The 25,040-nt window shown below is 38.9% G+C and overlaps 1 protein-coding gene across 1 annotated transcript in view; it reads right to left on the minus strand.

Moving 5' to 3' along the window:
* Positions 1–22,490, minus strand: part of LOC103779498 (gamma-aminobutyric acid type B receptor subunit 2-like) — a gene marked incomplete at its 3' end in the record, with an annotated part of 71,192 nt that extends 48,702 nt beyond the window's left edge. The window contains exons 1-2 of the mRNA XM_008947123.1: positions 22,200–22,490; positions 6,124–6,294 (exon numbers count right to left, since the gene is read on the minus strand). Coding sequence (XP_008945371.1) covers positions 6,124–6,294; positions 22,200–22,490 — 462 coding nt within the window. The remainder of the gene's footprint in view (positions 1–6,123; positions 6,295–22,199) is intronic.
* Between the last annotated feature and the right edge of the window lie 2,550 nt (positions 22,491–25,040).

Below are 25,040 nucleotides of genomic sequence, written 5' to 3' on the forward strand. Positions count from 1 at the left end.
AATACTGAGCTATTACGTTTAGAAAGGTTGTCTACTAGTTGCATTCCTTTGGAAAAATGTTTTGTTTTTTTTTTTCAGGATTACATTTTCGGTGATGAGACTTCAAATTTATAGATGCAAAATGTTTTCAACTTAGGTAAAACGGACTCTGATGACCTGATGATATTTGAGTAAATGTCAGTGCAACCTTAAGAAATTCTGAGAGTGTTAATCATGTCAGCCATTAGAAAGTGCTATTTTGTCCAATTACAAAGGTCTCTTTAGTTTTTGTCACCAATGTATTTTTAAGTTATTAAAATCAATGAAGATTGTGACAGAGTCACAAGAGAGAATATTTTGTCTTTCATTGTTCATGTTGTTAATCTATTTCATTAGCTTACTGCACACTTCCCATTTCTTCTGTCTTTTTGAAATGCCACCTACACTGATAAAATTGTATTAGGAGCTCTCAATATTTCCAGGAAGAAGCAGAAAAATCACATAAAGAGATGACTATTAAGAAGCAGAGAAAAACAGAGAGTCACCTGAGACAATCAGAATTTAACTTGTTTTAAAAACAATCCCAGACAGGATGTTCAGTGGGAAGGAAATACGTATTTTTAAAAATCTAGAAATAGCATGAATATGCCACCAAATGTGAAGCTAAAATACATTTCCACCAAATTTTAACATAAGCTAGTGTAAAGGATGTGTCCTATCACAAAACAAGGAAGTCAGAATCCATCTTAGTGTTCCAGTGCAATCAAGTGCCAACTTCCAGTTTGAAATAAACTATGAACAAAAAAATATGTGTAAATAAAACATGCAATATGCAGGAAAGAACAGTAAAATACTGAAGTAAAGTAAACTAGAATTACTGATTAGCAAATACGGCATTGCTTGAAAGCAAATACATGATTACACATTTTTCTGTTTCAATCATATTCTGAAGATTTTACGCCTACAACACTGATGACTTCCAAGAGTTTTGAGTTATTGATAGTTAATCATAGAATCACAGAATGGCTTAGGTTGGAAGGGACCCTAGAGATCATCTAATCCACCCTCCCTGCCATGGGCAGGGACACCTCTCAACTAGACTAGGCTGCTCAAGGCATCATCCAGCCTGGCTTTGAACACCTCCAGGGAGGAGGCATCCACAACCTCTCTGGGCAATCTGTTCCAGAGTCTTGCCACTCTCATACCGAAGAACTTCTTCCTAAGATCCAGTCTAAAATTGCTCCCCTTCAGTTTAAAACAATTTCTCCTTGTCCCGTCGTTGGACACTCTTGTTAAAATTCCCTCTCCAACCTTCCTGTAGGTTCCCTTCAGGTATTGGAAGGTAGTTACAAGATCTACCCCCTGGAGTCTCCTCCAGGCTGAACAATCCCAGTACCCTCAGCCTGTCCTCAGAGCAGAGATATACTCCAGCTGCTGGATCAACTTTGTGGCCCTCCTTTGGACTCGTTCCAGCAGATCTATGTCCCTTTTATGGTGGGGACACCAGAACTGGATGCAGTGTTCAAGGTGGGGTCTCACAAGAGCAGAGGCAACGGGGGAGAATCACCTCTCTTGATCTGCTGGCCACAGTTAAGTCTGAATTCATTCTCATGACCCTTCCCACTGACACACGGAAGACGGCGAACAGACCACAGGAATATTGCCTGGTTTGCCTAATCCAAAGTACAATCCCAAACAGGTAGTGCTAGACAGCAGCAAAATTGGAAGCACCAGTTGCTGCATAATTTCCAGTCAGCTGAAAGCTCACCTGGGAACTGGAAACAGGACATGGTCTGGATTTTTCTGTGTACTGTGCATGCAACAGCTGTAATTCCTCAGGGATGATAAACTTTAAAGCTAGCCTTGCCTTGAGCAGCAGGTTGGACCAGACAACCTCCTGGGGTCTTTTCCAACCTAAATTGTCCTATGATTGTATATCATATCAAATACTTAAAGCTGAAAATCTGGAAAATATTGTGTAACCTCATTTATAAATCTTTGCCACAGAACTATTAACTTTTGAAACAGAATCTTCTCCCGTGAGATAGGAACAGGGCAGCAATCCACAAAATCTAGGACACAGAAGCACAGTAGGTATGAATTTGTCCTAGTTCAGTAACAGAACTGATGAAGTTTGTGTATTACCCTTATACCAAGACAACTTATACAACTGAAATATTAGTCCAATTGAACAGACATTTCTGGTTGTATGATCGGGCCTGAAAAACTCCCAAAGGATGCTAACAGTGACCTGTGCTATCAGCGACCACAGAATTCAGGCCACTTGAAAAGTCACGATCCTTGGGATCCAAGGAACGCCAAGGAAGGGAGCCTCAAGCTGTGCTATCAATCAGGATGATCTCTCTATATGTACATATAGATAGATATAGATATATAGATAGATAGATAGATATATTGCCCATGGGCTTTAAGGACAGAAAGCATGCTGGCATAAATTTCTCCATCCTCACTACCTACCTTTTGTCTCCCTGTGTGACCTGGAGAATATGGAAGATGTAACATTTGTTTATAAGAAAGAGAAGTTTTTCTAACAAGTAAAAGAAAATGGTGATAATGCAGTCTCTGCAGGAAGGGTTCCCAAGGGAAATGGCTGAAATAGAAGCAGGAGAGCCTCTGCAATTTTGGCTTCCAGAGATAAACTGAAGTAAGACTGGTAATCTAAGCAATTGAGACAACTGTCTTACTACAAGGCAAGGTAAACCAAAAAAAAAGATTTATGACCTTCAGAGGCAGCTAACTTGTGGACAAGTTAGGTAAGCTTTAATTATCAGGATATAAGATCTTAGTACAAATTTCAAAGACAGGAGAAGATAAAACCTCCTGAGTTACTACACAGGCTTCTCAAAATACCTCATTAATATATCTCTGCTTATTTTATATGAAAGTAAACAGAGATGAAATTCAGTTACTTCTGCTCTAGAGGCTTCTAATGCATTTTTGGTATTGAAAAGAATTACAACCTAAACTCAGTGGCATTTTACAACAGAGATGAGTTTTAGATGCTGTTCGACAGTTTTGTCTGTTTCAACAAATGTTAGAAGGATAGTTAGTTTTGACTGATGTTCCTTCAGAGGGAAGTCACTAAAAAGCCTTAACAATCCTCTCCTCTGAGACCTCCACACACACCTTTAGTCCTGTGTCTTCAGTCTCTGCCATGGACCTACTCAGTAATCACCAGGCCTGACCCTGACCCATTGATTGAGTAGCTTGGCCTTGGACCTGCCTTATTGTTGTGGTGAGCAGAGCACACCCTAGGCAGGGATCGGCGTGCGGAAGATCTCGCGATGTAACGGAAAGCTCAGACTGCCCACGAGGGGCCTTGTGGGTGTGGCTTGTGGTAGACAAGCAATTGCAGCTGCGCAATAAACGCCATTTGCAGCATCCTTCACATTGAAGCCTGTGTCTGCTGATGGTACCCAACGGTAGAGGTTGGGTGGCAGCTATCCCGGGGATCGGGTGTCGGTAACGACACCTTATCTCCATGGACTTACCTGCATGATGGTCTGCACCCTTGGCTGATCCTAGCCTCAACCTCCAGGTCTGCCCTACTCCCTTGAAGTGGGGCTGGGCTCTGCCTGGCCATCACATGTTCTCCCCCTCTGTTGCTGGTAGCTCCCATCCCATCCTGCTCACAGACAGCCAATTAATTATTTCCCTCCATTTTTTTTCATGTGCTTTCACTGTCTGCACAGAGAAGAGAGAAACTGCATAGAGATGAGAAAGGAAGGATGGAGCTCTAATGATTTCAAAGGGTGAGGACTCAGCATGGTCTATAAAGATTAATTCAAGGAAGTTTTAACTAGATCTTGCATTACCTGAAGGCTTTAATGAATCACGCTAAATTAAGTTTGCAGTATGACACAGAAGGTTGTTGCTTACCCTTCAAGAAGTATGGAAAGCCTCTGAACTAAAGAGCAGCACTCTAGAAAACCCTTGAAAATTGCAGTTTCACCGTTTCTTAAGTGACCCTGGCAGACACAAAATCCATCCCTCTATCCCTAAAGGAAGACCAAGAATCCCTATGTTGTGGTTGTTTAGACCCATCTTAACAAACTCTACACATTGAAGGTTCAACACCCTACCCAGTCTATTCCACTGTTTTTCACTTCTAATCTTTCTCATAAAGTACATTCATAGATTACAGAACTTTTTTTTATAGACATCTCTTGTCTACTTTCTCCTTGAAGATGATACTAGACCTGACGTTCCCACTTGCATCCAGTGGGAGCTAAGTAGTGTTGAAGTTTACTCTGTGTCTTAAGTGCCAGTGCTGCATTACATGAGTGGTGGCAAAATGAGAGCTGTTTGCCTCCTTTCTACTTTATACCATAGGTCAGGCAGCTTGACCTTCTTGACCCTTACCCAAGCTGTGGTACATTGTAGTGCTTCCTGTATCTTTCTCTAGAGATCTGCTGCCTAGTTGGCCATTTTGCACTTTTTCAATTACATATTATTTATATTAAAACATTTCTCTACTTGTCATTACCATTCTGAAACCTAATCCTGTCCTCTGCAAAGTGCTTGCAGCTTTTCCCACGTACCTATCAACTGCAGCTTTAATACACATTTTCTCTATTCCACTATCTAGAGCAAACCGTATCTCCTTCTAGAGAAAACCACTTGACAGAATCTCAACCTTCTTACTTGACAGTGAACCACCTGTAAGTACTCTTTGAAATTATAATTCCAAGCCAGAGAAGGATAAAGCATATCATACTTTTTTTTGTGACTTTTTGCCTCAGTATTTGTTGTAAAAGCAAATACTCAACTGATCTGATGTAATTAACCTCGGTGTCAGAAATATTGGTTAGAGACTGCTCTTACAGTATCTTCCTCAAGATCAAGTTTCCCTACTCTTCACTGTTCTTTAGGAACACCTTTAACATTTTTATAAGCTATAAAATATCACACTTATCACCAACTTCATCTCCTCAAGATCTGTCATTTTGTCATAGAGGGAAATTAGATTGCTTTACACAATTTATTCTTGACAAATCCATTTTGGCTATTGTTTAGCATCTTTTTATCTTCTGGGTGCTTCCAAACAGATTATCTGCTTAAATGTCTTTCCAGGAATTAAATTTAGCCTGACTGGTCTATAATCCCCTAGGTCTTCATGTGTTTTTGGAAAGACAGATACAAAGGTTTCTTCCCTTCCCCTGCAATTCACTTTTTCTCCCTTAATTCCCAAAGCTCATAAAGGGAAGACTTAAGATTTCTCAAGTACTCCATAGTGAAATAGTTGTGCCAGACATTTTGAAAATATCTGACTCATCTAAGAAGACTCTAATCTGTTCTTACCCCTATTCACTAGTTTTAATTATACTAGTCTTCAGAACACAGTCAGCCTTTTTTTTTTAATGAACACTGAGAAAGGAAATAAAAACCACACGAAACCCCAACCATGAAACTGGCATGCCTCTATTAGTTTTGCCTCTCTGTCAATTAATGGGTCAACTCTTCCCCTTGTCTTGCTCTGATTAACTGCTTACAGGATGTGTTCTTTTAACTACTCTATTGTTAAAACCATGCTCAGGGTGCTTGGACCATAGTTCACTGCAATTTCTACGACCAAAATGTTTCTTAGGGTGAAATTCAGAAGACTGGGAAAGCGCATAGTATGTGATCTTATTACTTCTGGAAGGTTCAGTCATTTCTGGCTCAGTAAGCTCCTCCAATATTTTCAACCATAGGCTTACCAGGTTTTGCCCCTCAATATTCAGACCAATGCTTATCATAAATTAGAGCTCAAAAAGGAACACAAAGAAATTAGATTTATTCTCTCTTTTACATGAACCTATGTCAGGGTACAAGCCTCCTTCAAAATAATACTTTTTGGTAAATCAAAGAGTGTAAAAGAAGCTTTGCTACAAAAAACATGAAGCGATTTCTTTGCATTTAGGTGCAATGATCTTTGGTGTTAAAAACAGACAAGGGAAAGCATGGGTAGTTTTTACCCTAGACCATCAAATAAACCCCAGAAGGGAATTAAGTTTGTTCAATATAGCAAATGTGACATATCAAGACAAACTTCGAACAAACAACACTGAAACAGTGGGTGTGGCTCCTTGGCAGTCTGGGATTAATAGCTCTCTATGTACTGGAAATTATGCAGACTCTTACCTCAGAGAACCTTTGTACATCCTGGGTTAAAGTTCCTACTCTCTTCCACTGATAATGTTTGAGTAACTTCAAAATTGCTGGATTCACTGCATTATCAGAGGGCACTGTCCGGAAGAAATAAGGATATTTTTTCTTATCAGCCAACTCCGGGGTTGTTGCTGCAAATGAAAGCTGAAAAAATCAAACAACAACAAAAAAAAGAAAGTCACCATAAGTCCTGTAGCAGTCAGAAAAAAAAGAAACTTTGCTCTTTTCATTTTAACGAGACACAATCTACTGTGGTCACATAGAGAATCTTCATCATAATACAGCTTGGAAGTCCTACCAGCACCATTTACTTAGTTCCTTTCAAAGGGATTTTTGAAATACTTTAGCTTTATAAACCACATGTTACAAAATTAAAATAGGAAATCTTCAAAGTCAGTGGTGTAAGATCCTCTGTTTGAGATCATGTGTCTTACACATTGCACAGAGCAAGAAGCAATATGGGAGTAAATATACATGATGAATTCCCTATCAACTTCCTTCTGCGTTCACTTCATAAAAGTTGATAATAGCTCCAAGTGGATGTTCTCAAACCCTTATGCATCCTTAAACTAAAGGGTAAACCTCTAGTAGCACTTCTTCCTATCTCCAGGTAATAAAACAACTCTAGGTAGCAGAAGAAAATAATTACAGCAGCTGAGGTTTACCTGGCTCCCACTTGCCTCCACTGAAGCAGTCCCTGTGATCTGTGTTATCAAAGGGGACTCAGTGGCTAACTCTACACATCTGAAAACACCAGAATTTGCTGTTTGCACATTGTTTAAGAATGCTTATAATTAAAGAAAAGAAGAAACCTTTTAACACACACATGTACACACAGACCACCCAAAATCAAACAGAACTCTGAATTCTTAAATTAAAGGCAGCTTATTTTTGTGAATGATTTTCAGGCTGTGTTATGAAGGAAATGACTGCACAACCACTTTTTGAAAATGCTCCTATTCCAAAGATACTTGTGGTCATTCATTCCAGTATTTAGTATTTTTTAGGTTGTTAGGAATGTGTTTCTAAAGCTTTTTTTTTTTTTTTCCCAGCCATTAAGTTGATGTCGTTTTTATAAAGTACTGATTTAATGCAAACTGTTTTGACTGTCAAAAAGTGAGTTCCCTAATACAGTTGTGTTAAGTCTTTCAAACTCAACAAAGAGGTAGAAAGGGTAGGTGAATTCAAGTCTATATAAGTACATCCAGCCATAATATTGTTTATGATTTCTTCAATCAAGCATGCGGTATATTTGGGCTAGGTACCCTTTTTGTAAATTCAGAAGAGACAAGCTTAATCTGAAATAACAGCTCTAACCTTTTCTTCATGTTCATAAAAACCTAGATTTAACCTGGCAGAGACAGGATTTGTTCTCTCTCTGATTTTAGACTCAGAAAGAACACATTGCATTTTATAACCACCTGAATGTTTTTTTGTTTTCCTAATTAAAACCACTGAAATCCAAACCATTTAAATTCTGGACAACTGGACAGTTTATATTATACTATTCAAAAAGAGATGATTTTTTCTTTTTACTAATCAGAAGCTGGAGAATATTTTTTAACACTTTCTACTGCTAAGCAATTCTAAGGTAAAATGTTTTTATAATAGCAACTGCTCTTTTGTCATATTTTATTTTAAAAGTACACTATGAGGTACTGTGAAACTGCCATCTTGATTTTCCAAAACCATATTGGTTGGCTCACCTAGAACTTCATAACATTTAGTAATCAGCAATGAGCTTGTGAAGAGCTCATTTCAAGGGAAAAAAAACAAAGGTCTGCCAGGCAAACCTAGGCAGCTTTTCTGTCTAGCCTTGTAACTCTGAGCATGATGCATTCACTGCACAAGGAAAGTGGAAATAAGCACCTCTCTGTCTGACTGAAAAAGAGAGAAAATTTGACTTTAGAAATCCAGCATGAAGAGGAGTGCCTCTCAGCAGACCTGGCTACTGCAAAGGACTTGCTTTGCAAGTTATTACGGTTTTGGATCGAATATAATTTGATTGATCCTTAAGAGAAAGAAGTAAAGAGCAACGGTGAAGTAACAGTAGTGACAAGCAACATCAGCAAGGTTCATCTAACTCAGGTTCACAGACTGAATGGTAATTTTTTCTGATGAGAAGACCAAAAAGCCTTAGTAAGTAGGAGCATCTCTATAGCTGTGAGTTGGCTTCCAGAAGATCTGTGATATAAGCAAGGCAATTCAGATCCATCCTTTGATATCTGAGTGACTTGCAGTGCCTAAATTAGCATCCTTACTCCCCAGATTTCCTTGGGAAACAATGAAGAAAAACCTTGCCTCTCCTCATTGATTAAAGAAAGATAAAGACTCATAACTGATTTCTTAGCCGTGTCAAGTGATACAAGATGAATCCAGGTTTATGTGTAATGCTATTGACACCTGATTTACAAAAGAACATTTCTCTTAATTTTCTTTTTGAACAAAGATTATATTAAAGCATAAAACGGGAAAATTTCATGCTCAATTCTTGGAATGTAGGATACGTTCAGAGGCCTTTCTTTCAAGCATCACATATACTATGGTTGGTCTCATCCTGTACCACTTTGTCATATTAATAAGACACTCATGAGAGATGGACAAATAACCTGAAAAAGTTATGTCAGTCCTCTTTTTTCCTCTTTTCCACAAAAGTGAAGTCACTGAAAATATTTAACTTTTCAGAAAATAGTGCATATGAGAGTTTGAAAACATGGAATGAACTTAACTCAGAAATCACCAGCATTCAATACTCCACTTTGAGAAGGACAAGAAGGAAAAGGAAGAAGAAAAAGTCCACCATGTTTTAAGAAATGGTAGTGAAAATATCTTGTTAATAAATACATTTATACGGTGTAGGCTTATGGGAAAAGTATGTGATGTAGCATGACTAAATAGAAATATTGGTAAAATATTCATAACAAAACCTTCAATCTATGTGATAAAACAGTATCACAACACATTCCACTCACATATACATTGAGATGGTGCAGCCCTTGCTAACTGAACATTAGCCTTCTGTATTTTACATAACTGCAACAGGAGATGGGCAAAAGCCAAACTTCAAGAAGGGATGAAAGACAGGGAAAAAAGTTTTTTTTTCAAATAGCTATGAAATGGAGGACACAGTGTACATATACCAAGTGGCACATTGTAATTGTGTGTGGTGTTTGTGTGTGTGCATATGCAAATAGATTCTGTACATATGTGTGTGTAGATCAAGAGAAAAAAGATCATTCATATATATTATATATATGTATTAGTTTGAATACTGTCAGAAAAAAACAGAAGCTACTTCTCAGGTTATCCATGAGAAATCTTTCCTTAGAGTATCTGCTTACAATTTGATACAATTTGTGAGCAACTGCTCCTGAACTTAAAATGAATATATTTAGGGAACCATACATAAGCTACGACTCAGATGGAGAGTTCAGAGATGAAACAGTTTAAAACTTTTAAATGGGAAATAAAATAACATTTATCACTCAAGTAAGAGTATTAACTATAGTACAAAAAGACAACAAAATAGACAAAGGTATCGAAAAACAAATGTTTATTTCTTCATAAAAGCCATAACTTAGTAAAAATTCTGCTGCCTTAAGATCACAATTAAGTCTGCTCAACTTTTAAAATGAAAGACTAACACTTAAAATGCACTGTTTCTAACTTTAAAAATTATTCCTATTGCTTGTGTAAACATTATGTAAATGGACAATAGCTGGCAGAGTTTAATCAGAATGCATTTTGTCTGTATATGTCAAAGAAAACCAATAATGTTAATACATACAGTCAGTAAGAAAGGAATCAGTGCATGAGGACTTTCAAGTATGTCACCTGAAGTTCCTTTGCTTATGCAATGTTTAGCTTACTATGGTGTTCTCCCTATAAAATACCACACAGACCACATGGGAGCAAAAGTACAGCTAGCTGGTGAGGTCCATATAGGGTGGCTGCAAGCCAGTATTTCACACAAAGTCCCAAACTCCACCGAACTCACTGCCAAAACTTCCACCAACTTCCTCAGAGCACAGATTTCAAGCCTGTGATCTGAGTACCTGGAAATTAGATCTAGCTAGTGAGATTTAACTGCACTGATATAATTGCAGCTCTGTAGGTTGCACTGACATTTTGCAGTATGCCTAGACTGAGATCTGTAGTCCTGCAGATCCTTCTGTTTGAAAGATAAATACAGGGGTGGCTCAAGAGTGAGCTGAGCAGTTGTGCTTCATTGCTAGCAATGGAGAAACAGAGCAGAAACACAGCTAACGGCTTTATCCCACCCTGTGGATGGAAGGGAAGCAACGGATAACAGTTCTGGAATGAGTCCAAAGCAAAGGAATTCAGGACACGGTGTGAAACACAAAACCAGCAAAACAGTAAAGATGACGCAGAAAGGACCAGGCAGCGTTAGGTGTGTAAAAAGAGTATCTTATGCTACAGGGGTTTAAAGCCATAACATTGCAGGGCGTTTTCAAGTATGAACTTGAAAAAAAGGAAAAGGGGGGCTGGAAAATTAGCCAGTGAGACAGATTTTATTTTCGGATGTAAAAAAAAATCCAACTAAGCATTATTTCATAGAAATCAAGGAAATTTCTTTGGATTCACACTGGGAGTGACAGTAGAATTTGATAATGGCAAGGACAGGAGAAGAGACAACGTTATACAACCACTATGAGAAATGCTTCAGCCTAATACAACAGATGGCCAGGTTAAGGAATTCGAACTGGTGGACTTTGCTGAAGAACTGAAAAATGTACAGAAGGATTTTATTGAGGAGGTTTTGAGGTCAGGCGTCTCTTGATAAATTAAATTTTCTCCAGAAAGGTGATATGTTTGAAACAGGAAAACATTATTTTGTTGAAAATCCATACAGTTTCATGGAACGGTTGTGATCAACACTCAATGGACTGAGATGAAAAAAAAATAAAAAAGTTAAAACAAAGTGTAGAAAGGAACAGTTCTGCAGAAGTGGGTGAAAACCTAGTTCTGTAACCCTAACATTAAGATGAAATGAGGTAGGATAGGTTACACCCAATCTGTGAACTTAAAGTGCTTTCAAGTTAAAGCAAGCATGCTCCCGTTTAAGATAAGAACAGTGGATTCCCTTAAAGAAAGCCAGTACAGAAACAGGAATGGTAAGATGACACATTCTAGCATTTGCAGATGCAACACTAATGAAATCGAAGAGAAAGACTAAGAGTTATGTAAGAGAGGGTTTATATTAGAACACTGAAACAAAATTGGAAAAGGAAACTACACTATATCAGTGTATATACTCCTTATAGAAATCCAGAGGTGGGAAGCTGCAAGTCTGAAACAACTCTACTGTTCCAAGAACTGCAGAGGGAAAGGAAACCACCAGAAAAGGCAAACAGTCATCTGGTGTTTGTTTTATTATCTCTAGGAAGCACTTATATTTAAACTTTGTCACTGTAATAAAGTACAGAACTCTGGGATATATAAAAGAGCAGAACTATCCTTGGGGCTAATGGTCACCATCATCTAATGTAACAAGTCTGTTTAGGGATCACACTTATTGAAGATGACCGTATTAGTTGAAGTGAATCAACACCACAAACCCTTGGCAAAGTTATTGTTGGTCCATAAAATGAGTAGGGCAGGAAGCCACACTCGTTTCAGAAAGCAGAGTGGCCTGTGGAGTGGAATGTCTAGAGAATCAGCAGCACCTCCCACCACAAACTCCCCAGAAGCAAGAAGGAAGTCCCTGATGTCTGGCTGCCAGAGCATCTGGATTTGTCAGTCCAAAATTAAGAATGGGGTGTCACTCTTATCACTTCCCCCTCCAAAGGAGAAGTCTGTGAAACAAAGCTACATGTGTGCATATAGGTATTATACACTGGAGGGAAAAAAAGGAAAAAAAAGTGCCTTAGGTAACAGGGTTATCTCCCTTTAAATCTACCTTTAACAAAATGTCATCTGCTAAGATAACTGACTTGTGTTTGGACATGGAGAAAAATCAGTTTATTGACCACCAGAGAGATTAGCTTAATTTTCCTAAGCTTCTGCACTGTGGCTTATACAAGTATTTTATTAATGATCCCTAGAAATGTAAATCTGCCCCTGTTGCTGCAAAACTAGTCTTGATGGTGAGTTTTAAATACAGCAGACATCACCTGCATTGTGGCTGTTCAATAACTAAGTGAGGCCTATAAGAAAGGTGGGAACAATCTTTTTAGCAGTGCCTCTTGCAAAATGACAAGAGGGAATGGTTTAGAACTAAAAGGAAGTAGATTTAGACAATATATAATGAAGAAATGTTTTACAATGAGGGTGGTGAAACACTGGCCCAGGTTGTCCAGAGAGGTGGCAGAAGCCCCATCCTTGGAAACATTCAAGGTCAGCTTGGACTGGGCTCTGAGCAACCTGATGTAGTACAAGATGCCCCTGCTCACTGCAAGGGCTTGTACTAGGTGACCTTTAAAGGCCTCTTCAAACCCAAAGCATTCTATGATTCTATTTCCTGTACCTTTTCTAGAAAGCTAAATTATGCTGATAAGTCAACATTGCTAAACAGGATATAAACTACTGATTCAATTGATTTGTGCTATAATTTATTATCATAACTAAAGATTGCATATCATCTATGCTTAGACAGGAAGCAATATTTTCTGCAGAAAAGGAAAATGCAAATAATCATTTCCAAAAAGAAGGCAGAATGTCAGAAACCTCTGTAGAAAATACGCTTATGGTACAGGATTGTACACATAGAATCTCGTCACAGGAAAATGACATGGCCAAAACTCAGGAAGGTGATAATTTGTGGCAATGTGAACTTCTGACACCACACACCATTCCTTTGTGTGCTCCTTGCCAGGAGCTCTAACACTTTAACAAGCCTGTGCCAACAAGAATAATACTCGAGCGTGGGCTTGTGATGACTTGGTGGTCCCAGGAGCTTGAAGGACCAGAATGGAAACTAATGAATAATGAAGAGTTAATAGATTTGCCTGCTGCAGCTCTTGAGATGGCATTAGATGATGTCTTGTAATAAGTGAAACAATATATTCTTAATCGAGAGACAGATAACAGATTGAAGCATAACAATTGCATTTTTAATTAAATAGTAATTGATGTTTTGTAATACATATTAAAAGACACAAAACTTAAAGATTTAGATTACATATAATTCACTGTTTCAAGATTAACAGTAACCTCACTATATAAGCCAGCTTGCCAGTATGAGCAGCCAAACTACCACCAAACTTGATCTTACCACTAGTCAAGTTATGAATAAATTTTAATATAATAACAGTACTTGGAATAAGAAAATAGGGACACATAATCAAGAAGAATATTAAAGAGAACCTTCAGAAATTGCATGTATAGTAAAAAAGTGATATATTAGATTGCTCATTCCCACCCCAATGCACAAAACATATCATCTAATCAACTTTGATAGATGACTTACAGAAAAGGTATGTGAAAATAAGGTTGCAAAAGTGGTCACCAACACCTGTATATTTGAAAATATTTCAACATGAGAAGCTAAGTGCTGCAATTTCACTGACAGAGGCATTGCACTGATCTTTAAAGCAGGTGAAAGCAAGACACAGTGATAAAGCTCAAGAAACAAAGATAGTGTTTCTTGACAATTTGCCAAGACAGCTGCTGGTGATAAGAGTGTCCGTGTACAGACAGTAAAGGAGCTGGTGCTGAACTGGACCTAGGAATCAAAGTGGAAATCTATTCTACTGTCTATACTCTAATTCTGATCCCCAAACAGCACAAGTGGTGCACTAATGTAAGTTGAAAGAAGAAAGAAGGGGGACTAAAGAAGAAAATATTCACAAGAAACTACACTTTTCCAGCAGTGGTAAATCAGCTACATTTTTACCTGTGAGAAACATTCTTAAATATTTATGTGAATGAAAAACCTGGAGGCTCCTTCATACTTACACGCAGAAGATTTTATGGGATTGGACAAACCTCAGTGCTATAACAAACAGAACTAGCAATCATTTAAAAATGTTCTGATAACTCTGTATGAGCTTTCATTATGACAGTAGCAAGAGGAAAACAAAAGTCTGGGGGAATATCTACAATGGCTCAGTAGCTGGTACATGGGCAGGATGCCTCATCCTAATGGGAACATACAAATACACATTGTATTAAACACACTGGACAAGAATGGATCTCAAGGACGAACATCCCTTTCATCATCCATAACACATTACCCATCTGATTAGAGCTACTCTTCCTTTTAAAATCAGATGTTTTGCCAAATATTCCTGCCCAATATCATCTGCCATTATCTTCATTAATTCTGTGTCTGAAATTGCTTCCACTGACTGCCTTTTGGCACCTGGGAGTTTCCAAAAAAAGCACTTCCAGCTGGTCTCAAGGTTGGAAGGCACTCGTCTCCATGCTGATGGCATTCCAGTGAATTAATCCAATCCCAATAAGACTGATATTCAGCTGCATGCTGCTCTGGAGACATTTCAGGAAGCAATTCTGGCTGCTGAATGAATCAATACTTTTGAGGATAAAAACTGGTTTAGATAAAATAAAATCCATATCAGAAGTACCTCAGCTGAAAGATGTGTGCCTATAGAAAGGAAAGGAGCATTCAGGCCTGTTTGCTTCCCACTTGGGCAGCCTGACCTCCTCCCACAGCATCTGAATGCAAGAACTCAGACCAGACAATAAAGTTTGGCCTTTTGGTGTCAAAATTTTCTACTTCAACAGTCTGTGGGTTATGCTAAAGAATAGTGACTGAATTGATCCTCAGCTGAGGAGTGTTTTTTTGTCTTCAAGTGATGGAGAGCATAAATACTAGCTGAAAATTGTAGCAGATTGGCTGGGGAAAAAAAAAAAAAAAAAGAACTCGATCTAGATATTAGCTTTACTGCTTCACCTGCCTCCTAGGCTGAAAAATTAAAACTTCCACCCATTTGTTCACACCAGCCAGAGCCTACATATAAGAATGTTGTAGAAAAAAATAAAGGAATTCCCCAACAATATTTCAGTTCAATAGAAAATAGAAGAGTTATTAGTGTTCAGAGCAGAATAAAGTTACAGATCAATTCCAAATCCAGCTAATGGGATCCACTGGAAGTTCTCATAAATACTGCCTATCTAACCTTATTTGTGAGAGGTGCCAAGGAAGTATATTGTAGACTTACAGAGAGTGTCCTTCAGCCCAGTCATTAACAGTACAACCAGTAAAGTGATAGAGACTTTATGATTTACAGTTTCAGTAGGTAGCCAACCGAACATGAGGCAAAATAACCTCAAACACATCACTCCATCCAAAAGTCAAAACTTAGCATTAGGCTTAACTTGATTCTTTCATTATTAATGGAAAGTAAACGTCTGCTCTCCTCTTTTCATTGTTTACTTCTTCTGACCATTGATTTAAAAAGGCCTATCACAGTTTGAAGCAGACCTAAAAAAACAAAAATAAAGGATGTACTACGGGAATAAATCTGGCAACCACTCATTTCTTTTTCTGCTCTTCTACTCTCCAGAAAATATTTTCAGATCTATATTGGGCACAAGGTGCTCTGCTTACTGGAGGTTGACCAGAGCATTGAAATTAAATGGCAGATCTATAGAAGTTGCTGCAAAATTTGTTTTCATTTCCAAACAAAATAAAAGACAAAATCTTTTGAGTATTTTCATAAATGGATCTGCATAGCGAAGGATGGTTGTATATCTTTGTCTGTTACACTCAGTTGCTTTGCATTTGCCTGCTGGCCTGAATCATACAAGAACTCATCTTCAAATCCCTGTTCTGCTTCAGTCACATTGTTGTTTACCCCAAATCAAGCAGAGTCTCCTACACTCATTCTCTTGCTACCCATCTTCCTTGTCTCTTGTCTATATCAGATTATCCTCAAAATTTGGTGAAAACCAACTTTAAACAGTATTGCACCTTTGCTAAAACAGTCTATATTGGCTACATTGCCATAATCCATCTAAAAAAAAAAAAAAAAAAAAAGAGAGAGAGAAGAAAACATATTCTTTCCAGACCTATTCACAACAGTGTGTTCCTGGCTGGCTGCCCAAAACTATTATCATTCTATTAGTATTGTTTGTTTGTCAGACTTCATCCAGCTAACACATGTTAAAACTACAGCTGTTCTGTCTACATTTGGATTTTAAATAAGATATCTGTTTTATTGTTTTTTGTTCTCTAAATGATTAATAGGAGTATTTTTTAATTAATATTTTACCTTTGTATCCCTTAATACAAAGCTACTTTAACTGTGGTGGTGATGTCTTGTTCTTGTGAGCAAATGAACTCTGTGCTTTATTGAAAATGGGGAGAAGGAACATTTGTGAGATTTAAGATAAGAATTCCCCAGTTCTTATGTGGAGTGAACACGCAAATACAGTCCCAGTTCTGTCCTTTCCATCTTTTATTTCTTTTACTGGAAATACAGCATGTAAAGAAATAAAGTACACCGTGTTAACTCACGATTTACCAAAATCCTTACAAAATTACTTTTTGCATAGCCCCAAGTCATGAACTAGTGGTTTGTTTATTTATTCATTCTCTGATTTGAAACCCAAGCAAGAAATCCCAGATTTTTCAAGCCAAAACAGGTGATATCATCACTATGCAATGTAATGATATGTGAAGAAGCTCTTTACTCTTCATGGAGCAGCACAGCTCTGAGATGCCTTATCAGGTCCTGGGAGCAGTACCCCCACACTAATTCTGTACTCTCCCTGGGCTAATTTGCCTTTTCTTTCTGTAACTTTTCTGATATCTCAGTGCTCATATTGCAGTCACATTCAACCAGAAGTGTTTAGAGAGTAGTCCAACATCAATCACTTGGCACTGCACCTTCTCCAGTGATGGATAAAACAAGGTTATGCTACAGAAATCAAGGGCTTGCTGGAGTGGAGACAGTGAAATAAAAACTGATAAAAAAATCAGGGAACTTTCTTTGCCAGCAGTCATTGCCAGCAAAACAAGTACTGCTTGCCCACCAGCAAGGGCAACTTGGGTTACATTGCCACTGAAAACCTTCAGCAGAAATGCCAATCACAATTATGATTATAATATATTTGACATTAAAATGTCCAATGTGTCACTAATCCTCTAAGAAATAACCAAGATCACACATACTTTATGATTTTTTTCTGCAGTCAATACAGATTTTAATAAGATGCTCTAGATAGAAAACTGCATGTACAAAACCTTTCAGTACCATATGCAGGTAGGAAACATTCATGCAGATAGTCAGACAACCTAAATCACAAAACTATTTGTCAATGCAAAGCTGTATTCTGTGGTTTCTAATCTATAAGCAGTTGTAAAAAAAAAAATATTATAAAGCATTAAAATCTATTTTTATAAAATAAAAAATGGCAGACAAGTCTCAATCTGAGTACAGCTAAAAACCAAAAGTCCTCTCTCAAACATCACTGAGGTTGTGGAATAAAGCATGAGCATTTCCTCCCAGTGCCAGTGCCTCCAGGACATCAGCTAATTGTTGCCTGAGTAACCCTGGATGTGTTTGTCTCAGTACCTATGCCTTGCAGGTCACTTCAGCAGTTACGATTCATTTAGTAAGTGTTTCTTTATGTCTGCGTTTGATTTTAAGTACAGTACTTGCCCCTGGTCTTAGAATGCATGCTGGGTAGAAAGCATTAACATTATCTACACCATTTAAGATTACGCACACTTCAATTAAATCTCTCAACCATTTTCCCTCAGTTGCTGCCATCATCCTCGTTCCTGCAGGCTGAAAGCTGAATGTTTTCTCTAGACCTTGTTATCGTTTTGTCACTCCATAAAACTACTTGCTCACTACAATCCCATCTATTCCTGAAAACAGTCCTTATCAATCTGTTCTTCTTACATTATTTTCCATAACTTACATCCATCCAGGTGAGATAAAAACTGAACTAAGTCACTTCACATCCATATGTAGTATTAAACCAAATGTAGCCTTAATTTTTCACAATGGAAGGAATATCTTTGTGCTTGATCTTTGTCACAGAGACAGAAAAGCGTTTAAGAATATAGTTTAATTTTAAATATTTCAAGAGTTATACTGATTCAAGAGAAGAAACTCAGACATGAAAACTCAGTACATGTATTAGAGTTTGGTAGGGCTTATTAGTTTTGGAAGGCTGGTTTAAATATCATTCCTAATTCAATCTCACGTAATTCATTATTTATTACTCACTTCTCATGTGCAGTGATTAAGCTGTAATTTTTAAAGTCACTTGCCTCTTCTCAACCTTCTCATTTGTGATACAGTGGTTTGGGTTTTTTGTTTGTTTGTTTGTTTGAATCCAGTGGGTTTTGAATTGCCATTTATTTTTATCTACCATTTCTGACCAAACTGTTATCGTATTTGTGCGCACTTTTTTTTTTTTGCCTCTTTTTTTCTTAACCACATATCCTATGGCTTTCTCTACTTGGTGTTAACAGTTTACTGACTTTGACTTCTCTTATTTTAGGTACTGCTGAGTTCTTGTGGTCTTTTTCAAACACTGCTCTTGGACAAAATTCTGCCAAATGTGAACATGTCTAGTAGTTTTACTGCCTTCACATAGGGCAGACTTGTGATAGGACACACACTTGATGGGACAAACTCTCCATTAACCATTAACATTCAGACGAAGACTTCAGAAATTAAATCGGTGATCTGAATGGTTTTCCTGAGGAATTATACTTCACTCCAAGATAACATGCTTTCACTATGAATTTTGATTTACACCCTGCATTTAAAATAATGTCAGCTTTATCAAGAATACATATCAAGAGATGCACTAACAACCTATATTAATGTACTGTGCATCTGAGTGAAAAACAAATTAATTGTATTAATTGTCTTTTTTTACAAGCAGGTTATTCAGAAATTCTCTGAAGCTGAACAGAAGTTTGTTAAATGAAGAGCAAATTTTTTCACCCCTTTAAACTTACCAACTGAAGAGAACTACGTCTTTGCGAATTGAGACTCCTGGTATGTTTGATGACTTATCCAGTAAGAAAAGAGAAGGTTAAACCACAAGTGACAGATCAACTCTGTTTGACTAACAGTAATAATAATGAAACACATTTTTCCTAACGTGCGTATGGCATCTTTGCAGCAAGTTCACAGAAAGTCCTAGAAAGTAATAAAGCTTTCTATTTTTTTTCTTATCTTAATTTGGTTATCAGCTTCATCCAGTTCACGATTCATACATTACTGGAATTGCCAGCTTTTATTTCTATCATAGTTACAAATTATTTATTCTCCACCTTTCTCGCCTCCCAGTTTTCTGCTTGTAGAGAGATTCAGATTACTCTAGGCAGAAAAACACCTCCCTGAGTACAGAGATGGAGTGATTAGAAGGCAGCCAACTCAAATACAATCTCTTGACCCATTCCAAAACAAGGCTCTGAAGATAAAAAGTAGGGAGGAAAGCCTGGCAGGAAATAATCAATAGTGCAAGACCTGGATAAGAGACCATGGGATAGATGGAAAAACGACAAGAGAGAACAGAAGAGGTGAGGTTCAGAGCACAGAAAGACACATTGTAGGGAAAAAAAAAAAGATTATCAAAACAAAACATGGTCAGACACAGTGGACAGATGCAATGAGCAGGAGGAATCTTGGCCTTATTTGTAATCTGCTGGATGCTTGGCTTCCTGAGTCCTTGGGCCGATATATGCTAACACAGGCATCTAACCAGCTGCACAATTACACATCCGTGTGTTCAGAGAAGGAACTTCAGAGGTCTACAGCAAATGAAAAATCCAGGTCACTTCAGAGAACAGTAAGCAGAGGATAGCATATGCTTTCTAAGACTTTTCTTAAGTCTACATGATGAACTCTACCTCCCAGTATATTTACAGCAGTGTAAAGCTTCAAGTTTGATGTGATTTATACTAGTACATCATAACTTGTGTTGACTTGTCAGGGATAAACCTTAAAGTGAGATGAATCACTCCCTAGAAGCATCTGCTTCTCGCTACTGTAGGCACTAATGGGAGACTACAGTGACTGTATCAGACGCAGCCACCTACACTGCACTTGGTCAAATGAATCCCATAAAATTTATCAGCTCGGTATAGATATTTAAGCATGTGAAGAAGCAGCGAGGCACCTAGGACACACTTGGGCCTCTTACTCCCCGAGGATTTTTATATATCTGATCTCCTTAAAAGTTCAAACTGAATGGTTAGTAAAACTGATGGTGCCTTAATTCTTCAAAAATCCTATTAAAAGGCAAATACGGATGTCACAAATGTTCAGCTGGATCCGTATCTCCACTGTCTGGAGAAGTTCCCACCATAGTGCCAAGGTTTAAGGTAACTAGCTTTTCACTGTAATTTTTCACAATCTTAAAAGTCCTAGGAGATTCAGGTCAGGTGTCTCAAAACAGTCTTAACCCTGTCCTTATTACACCTTTCATCATAGCATAATATTTCCACTTCTACATAAACAGCCCAAAGCAAGCTACGGGGCAGCTGTGTCCTTTGTTGCATAAGAGTTGCCATTTGAACCACTGATTTTTTTTGTAGTGTTGTTAAGCATGTGGTGTCATCATCTGTCATGCCCATATAATATCCTTCTAGGACCAATAGGTTCATTTACCCTAAGCCTCAAGTAACAGCCAAACAAAACTGCTGCTCTTGTGTCTGCTCCTCTCACGCTTTTGTATATGTATATCCACATGACTAAGGCTGCAGGCAGACCTGTGGCACATACAAGCCCAACCAAAATCTCCTGCTGAGCTTCCATTGCTATCACCTGTTGCTGGACGAGGCCAATGGGACACAGCCCTGGTACATCCCACCCGCTGTGTGACACCTGGGCTCTCACAGCCAGCCACGCAGCTTGGCACTCACCCTCTGGGGTCAGCCTTCTGCATGTTCTGCTCTACCAAAAGACAAGTGTCATGTGTCAGGAAACGTGCTTTGAATGACTAAACCAAAGAGAAAGGCTTACAACTCTAACCCACCCCTTTCTACACAAGACTGCATGACTTTGCAGAAACGCTGTGGCAAAATTGAGGGCAAGAGGATGCTGGACAGATACTGCAGCCAAATCAAATCCATTTCTGGTTTGTGGAGTCAGGCACAATTATTCCCCTCTGACAGCCAGCTAAATATGGAAGAGATGCAGATGGGTAGAAGGCTTTCTCACTGTTCTTTGCACAAAACGGTGCACCACAAATTTGAAGTTTCCCTGGAGATAGTAGGAGCTGCAACCAAAAAGCAAAACAAGAGTAAAACCTCAAAACCATATGGTCTGGAAATGGTCTGAATTAGTGGATCTGGAAAAGAGAAAAGTATATTGAAGTATTAACTTCTCCTTCCATACACTGGCTATAAAATATGTTGATGGTGTCAGGATGTCATTCGAATCATAGTTGTTTCATGTCCTTTTGTGTTAAAGTGATGTCTACTTTCAAGTTATTGATCAAATTAAAATGGAATGTCCCCACTGCAGAAGGAAAGAATTTTTTCTGTATTCACATAGAGTATGCAATAATTCAGAAGTTTTGACACTATTACTCACTGATGTTATTGAGAACTCATAAGCTACACAAAGATCAATACACATAATTTTCCTATGTTGACAGCTTCTGTCTCTCAGTGTCAGTAAAACCATGTATTTATTCAAGCACTGTAGGACTCAATTCAGTGTGGTGGCTGGAAGGGAGCGGGTCGTGAGGCAGCAGGGTGACATCTGCAAAAGAAGCAGTACAGCTTCTGGGTATTTCTGGGTGCTTGTTTTGGGAAGGTACAGCACTGTTTCACAAGAGCTTTCAAAGAGTAAGAGGCCACTCTAATTTTGAGGGAGTGTTCCCCTCACCCCATATGTCTTCCTACCTCTCCCCTTTCTTCTGCATCACATGGCACTTGCCTGCTTCTCAGGACCCACAACACAAAGGCACAAAACAGCCATCCTTCTATCCCTGGCATAACCTCAACTTGCCTCCCTCTGAGCTGCTTGGAGGAGGCAAGAATTGGAAGCTGTTCCTGGACAAGGTAGGGTAGAAAGATGAAGGTAGAACAAGCAGCCCAACAACTCAAAGGGCTGGAGGACGCGGTGCCTGCCTTGGCCGCCCCTTACTTCCCTCCACAGTGATCCCTTCTCCATAGCCCCTGATGTGACCCACCGCCACCAAAGAGCTGGGGGCCAGCGAAGGCGCAGACAGCCGAGGGCAGCCTGGCCCCGTGTCCTGGCACAGGAGCAGGGCAGGAAACCCCAGGGCACCGCTGCCCCTCGCAGCTGCCATCCAAACCCAGTGCTAGCAGGGCACACAGGCTGCTGCTGCGGAGCGCCACCGGCACTCCCAACTACAGCCTGCTGCGAGTGTGCGAGCTGTGCCTTTTGCTGATTCTTGGAAACAAGCAAGTTCATAATGCCAAACACAGTCTGCGTTCTTATAAAAATGGAAGTACAAACCCCAAAGTTCCTCAGGATTTTATACAGTGTACATTATCTTCGCTTACTTAAACATATATAAGATCTTCCTCGAGCCTCCTCTTCTCCAGACTAAATGATCCCAGCTCTCTCAGGCTCTCTTCACACGATAGATGCCCAAATCCCTTCACCCTTGCTGTGACCCTCTGCTAGACTTGCTCCAGTATGTCAAGGTCTCTCTTGTTCTGGGGAGCCCAGACCTGGACACAGCACTGCAGATGTGTTCTAGTCAGGGCTGAGCAGAGAAGACTCACCCATCTAGTGGCAATGCTCTCCCTAGTGAAACCTGGGGGTGCTGGCTACCTATGCTACAAGGGCATTTTGCTGGCTCATGTTCCACCTGGTGTCCACCTGGAGCCCCAGGGCCCTTATTACAAAGCTGCTTTACAGCCAAACACCACCCAACCTGCCTGGGTGACTACCTGGGGTTTCTTCTTCCTCAAGAGCAGAACTTGGAATGTCCCTTTGCTCTGCTTCAGGAGATCCTTTCTGGCCAAGAATTCCAGCCTCCCTGGCTTCAGTGGCCAGAGATGTCACTGAATGGCAGCACAACCATCTGGTGTACCAAACAATCCGCCTGTTTTTGTTACACCTGCAAATCTCCTGAGGGTATGCCCTACCCCATCATCCAAGTAATTACTGAAGATGTTAAGCAGTATTGGACCTTGTAGTCATCAATCCCTGTAGTCTTCATACTAAATAATACCATTTTAAATTCCTACATGCGTACTTCCATTCCATGCTTGTCATCTTCTCAAATTATTCTTGATAAAATAGATTAAAACAGAAGAAATAAAATCAGTGAAATAAAAAAGTCATAAAGATCACTTTTAAAAACCACTGAGGTGCAATTGGGAGTTAAAGCTCTAAAGCAGAATAATACGTACGGTGCATCCCTCTATTTTCCTATTTGCCAACAAACTGATAGTAAAGCAAACACATTATTCTGTACAAATGATGCCCTGTAGCCCTATTATCCATACAAAGTTTTACAGAAAATATCATCACTAAATCCAAACTAATAACATTCAACTACAAACCCTTATATTGTTTTTGAATATGCAGCTACTGTACAGAGTTTCCAGCTCAGGTAGCCAGCTTATTGTCTCATTATTTAGATGGCTGTCATTGAAAAAAACAGTGTTATTTGAGTCACATAATTCCAATACATGATTTCACAAATGCAAATTCACAAATCCCACTTCTGCACTCAGAAACTGGCTTCCAAGAATTGCAGATAAGAGTAGCTTTAGATTTCACCTAAGATAATCAGCCATAAATTTGTTATCACTTCACTCCTCTTCATGAAGCTTGAGAGCTGACAGTCTGAGGAGATGAATGGGAAAACTCCACACAACATTCAAATTTATTCATTCCAATTTCTTGAATTGAGTTGCTCACAAAGGCAGGCAAACACCTATGCTGGGGTCCACTGTGCCTGACCTATATTCTCTGATTCAGAAAAGCTGAAGTAGACATCAGGACAATGGCCACACCAGGTCAAATCAAAGACACACACCACTGTTGCCTTCGCCTCTGCACCTGCTCCTTCCTGGACATCTGCTCTCAGCCACTGTCAGAGACTTTCCCAAAGGAAACTCCCAACATCCAGAAATTTGTGGATTTCTCATAGATTACTTTGGATCTTTCTGATGCCTTTGCATTTAATATTCCCCACACTTTTTTTTTTTCCCTTCTATTAATTTCTCCAGTTCAGCTACTCTTTGAAATAGTAATTTTTGACCTGCATAATAATCCACAGCAAAGAGATCCAGAGCTTAACCATACTTTACTTCAGGAACCATATACGCTACTTCGTTCTGAACCTGTTTCTTTCACATTTCATTTTATACTGGTAGTTCTTGCTTAGCAAAGAGTGAATAAACTACTCGCTTGGTAAACGTTCACAAGAACTCATGACCAACACCATTTTAGTTACCTGAACAACACAATGTGTTCATTATCATACTAAACAATATTTCTATTTAATGACAAAGTTAGGGTTTCAAGATCTGAGTACATTTGCTTAGCAGTGCAAGGACTAACAAACACAACTTTGGCAAAGACAGTGGAAATATTCCTTCTACTAACAAATAAGTAGATGTTCATGGGTAAATATTGGGGTTTGGCCTGTTGTAACTGTACATTAATCAGTAATGTTGAGTATCCCACTGGTAGTGTTAGAGATATTATTATTTGCATGCCCTAGAGCTCCTATATAGCAATGTGACATATTAAATATTGTAGGACAACCGGCCTATGCACTGACCTTTTATATACATACAGATTGACACTTTTAAAGGTTTATGTTTTATTACAAAGTCTTCCTGTACTCACTGCAGCTTCCTACAAAGACAACAAGCAGAGGGTGGAAGCTGCTGGCATAGTGCTGCAACTCTGGCAATTCTTAGTTGGAAGCTAAATCTCTAATCCTCAGGCTGTTTTCAATTATACGAAGAGAGGAAAGCGCATGGAACTGCTCCCAGG

The sequence above is a fragment of the Merops nubicus genome, unplaced genomic scaffold (assembly GCF_000691845.1).
Source record: "Merops nubicus isolate BGI_N331 unplaced genomic scaffold, ASM69184v1 scaffold4859, whole genome shotgun sequence".
In the NCBI taxonomy this organism is placed as follows: domain Eukaryota; kingdom Metazoa; phylum Chordata; class Aves; order Coraciiformes; family Meropidae; genus Merops; species Merops nubicus.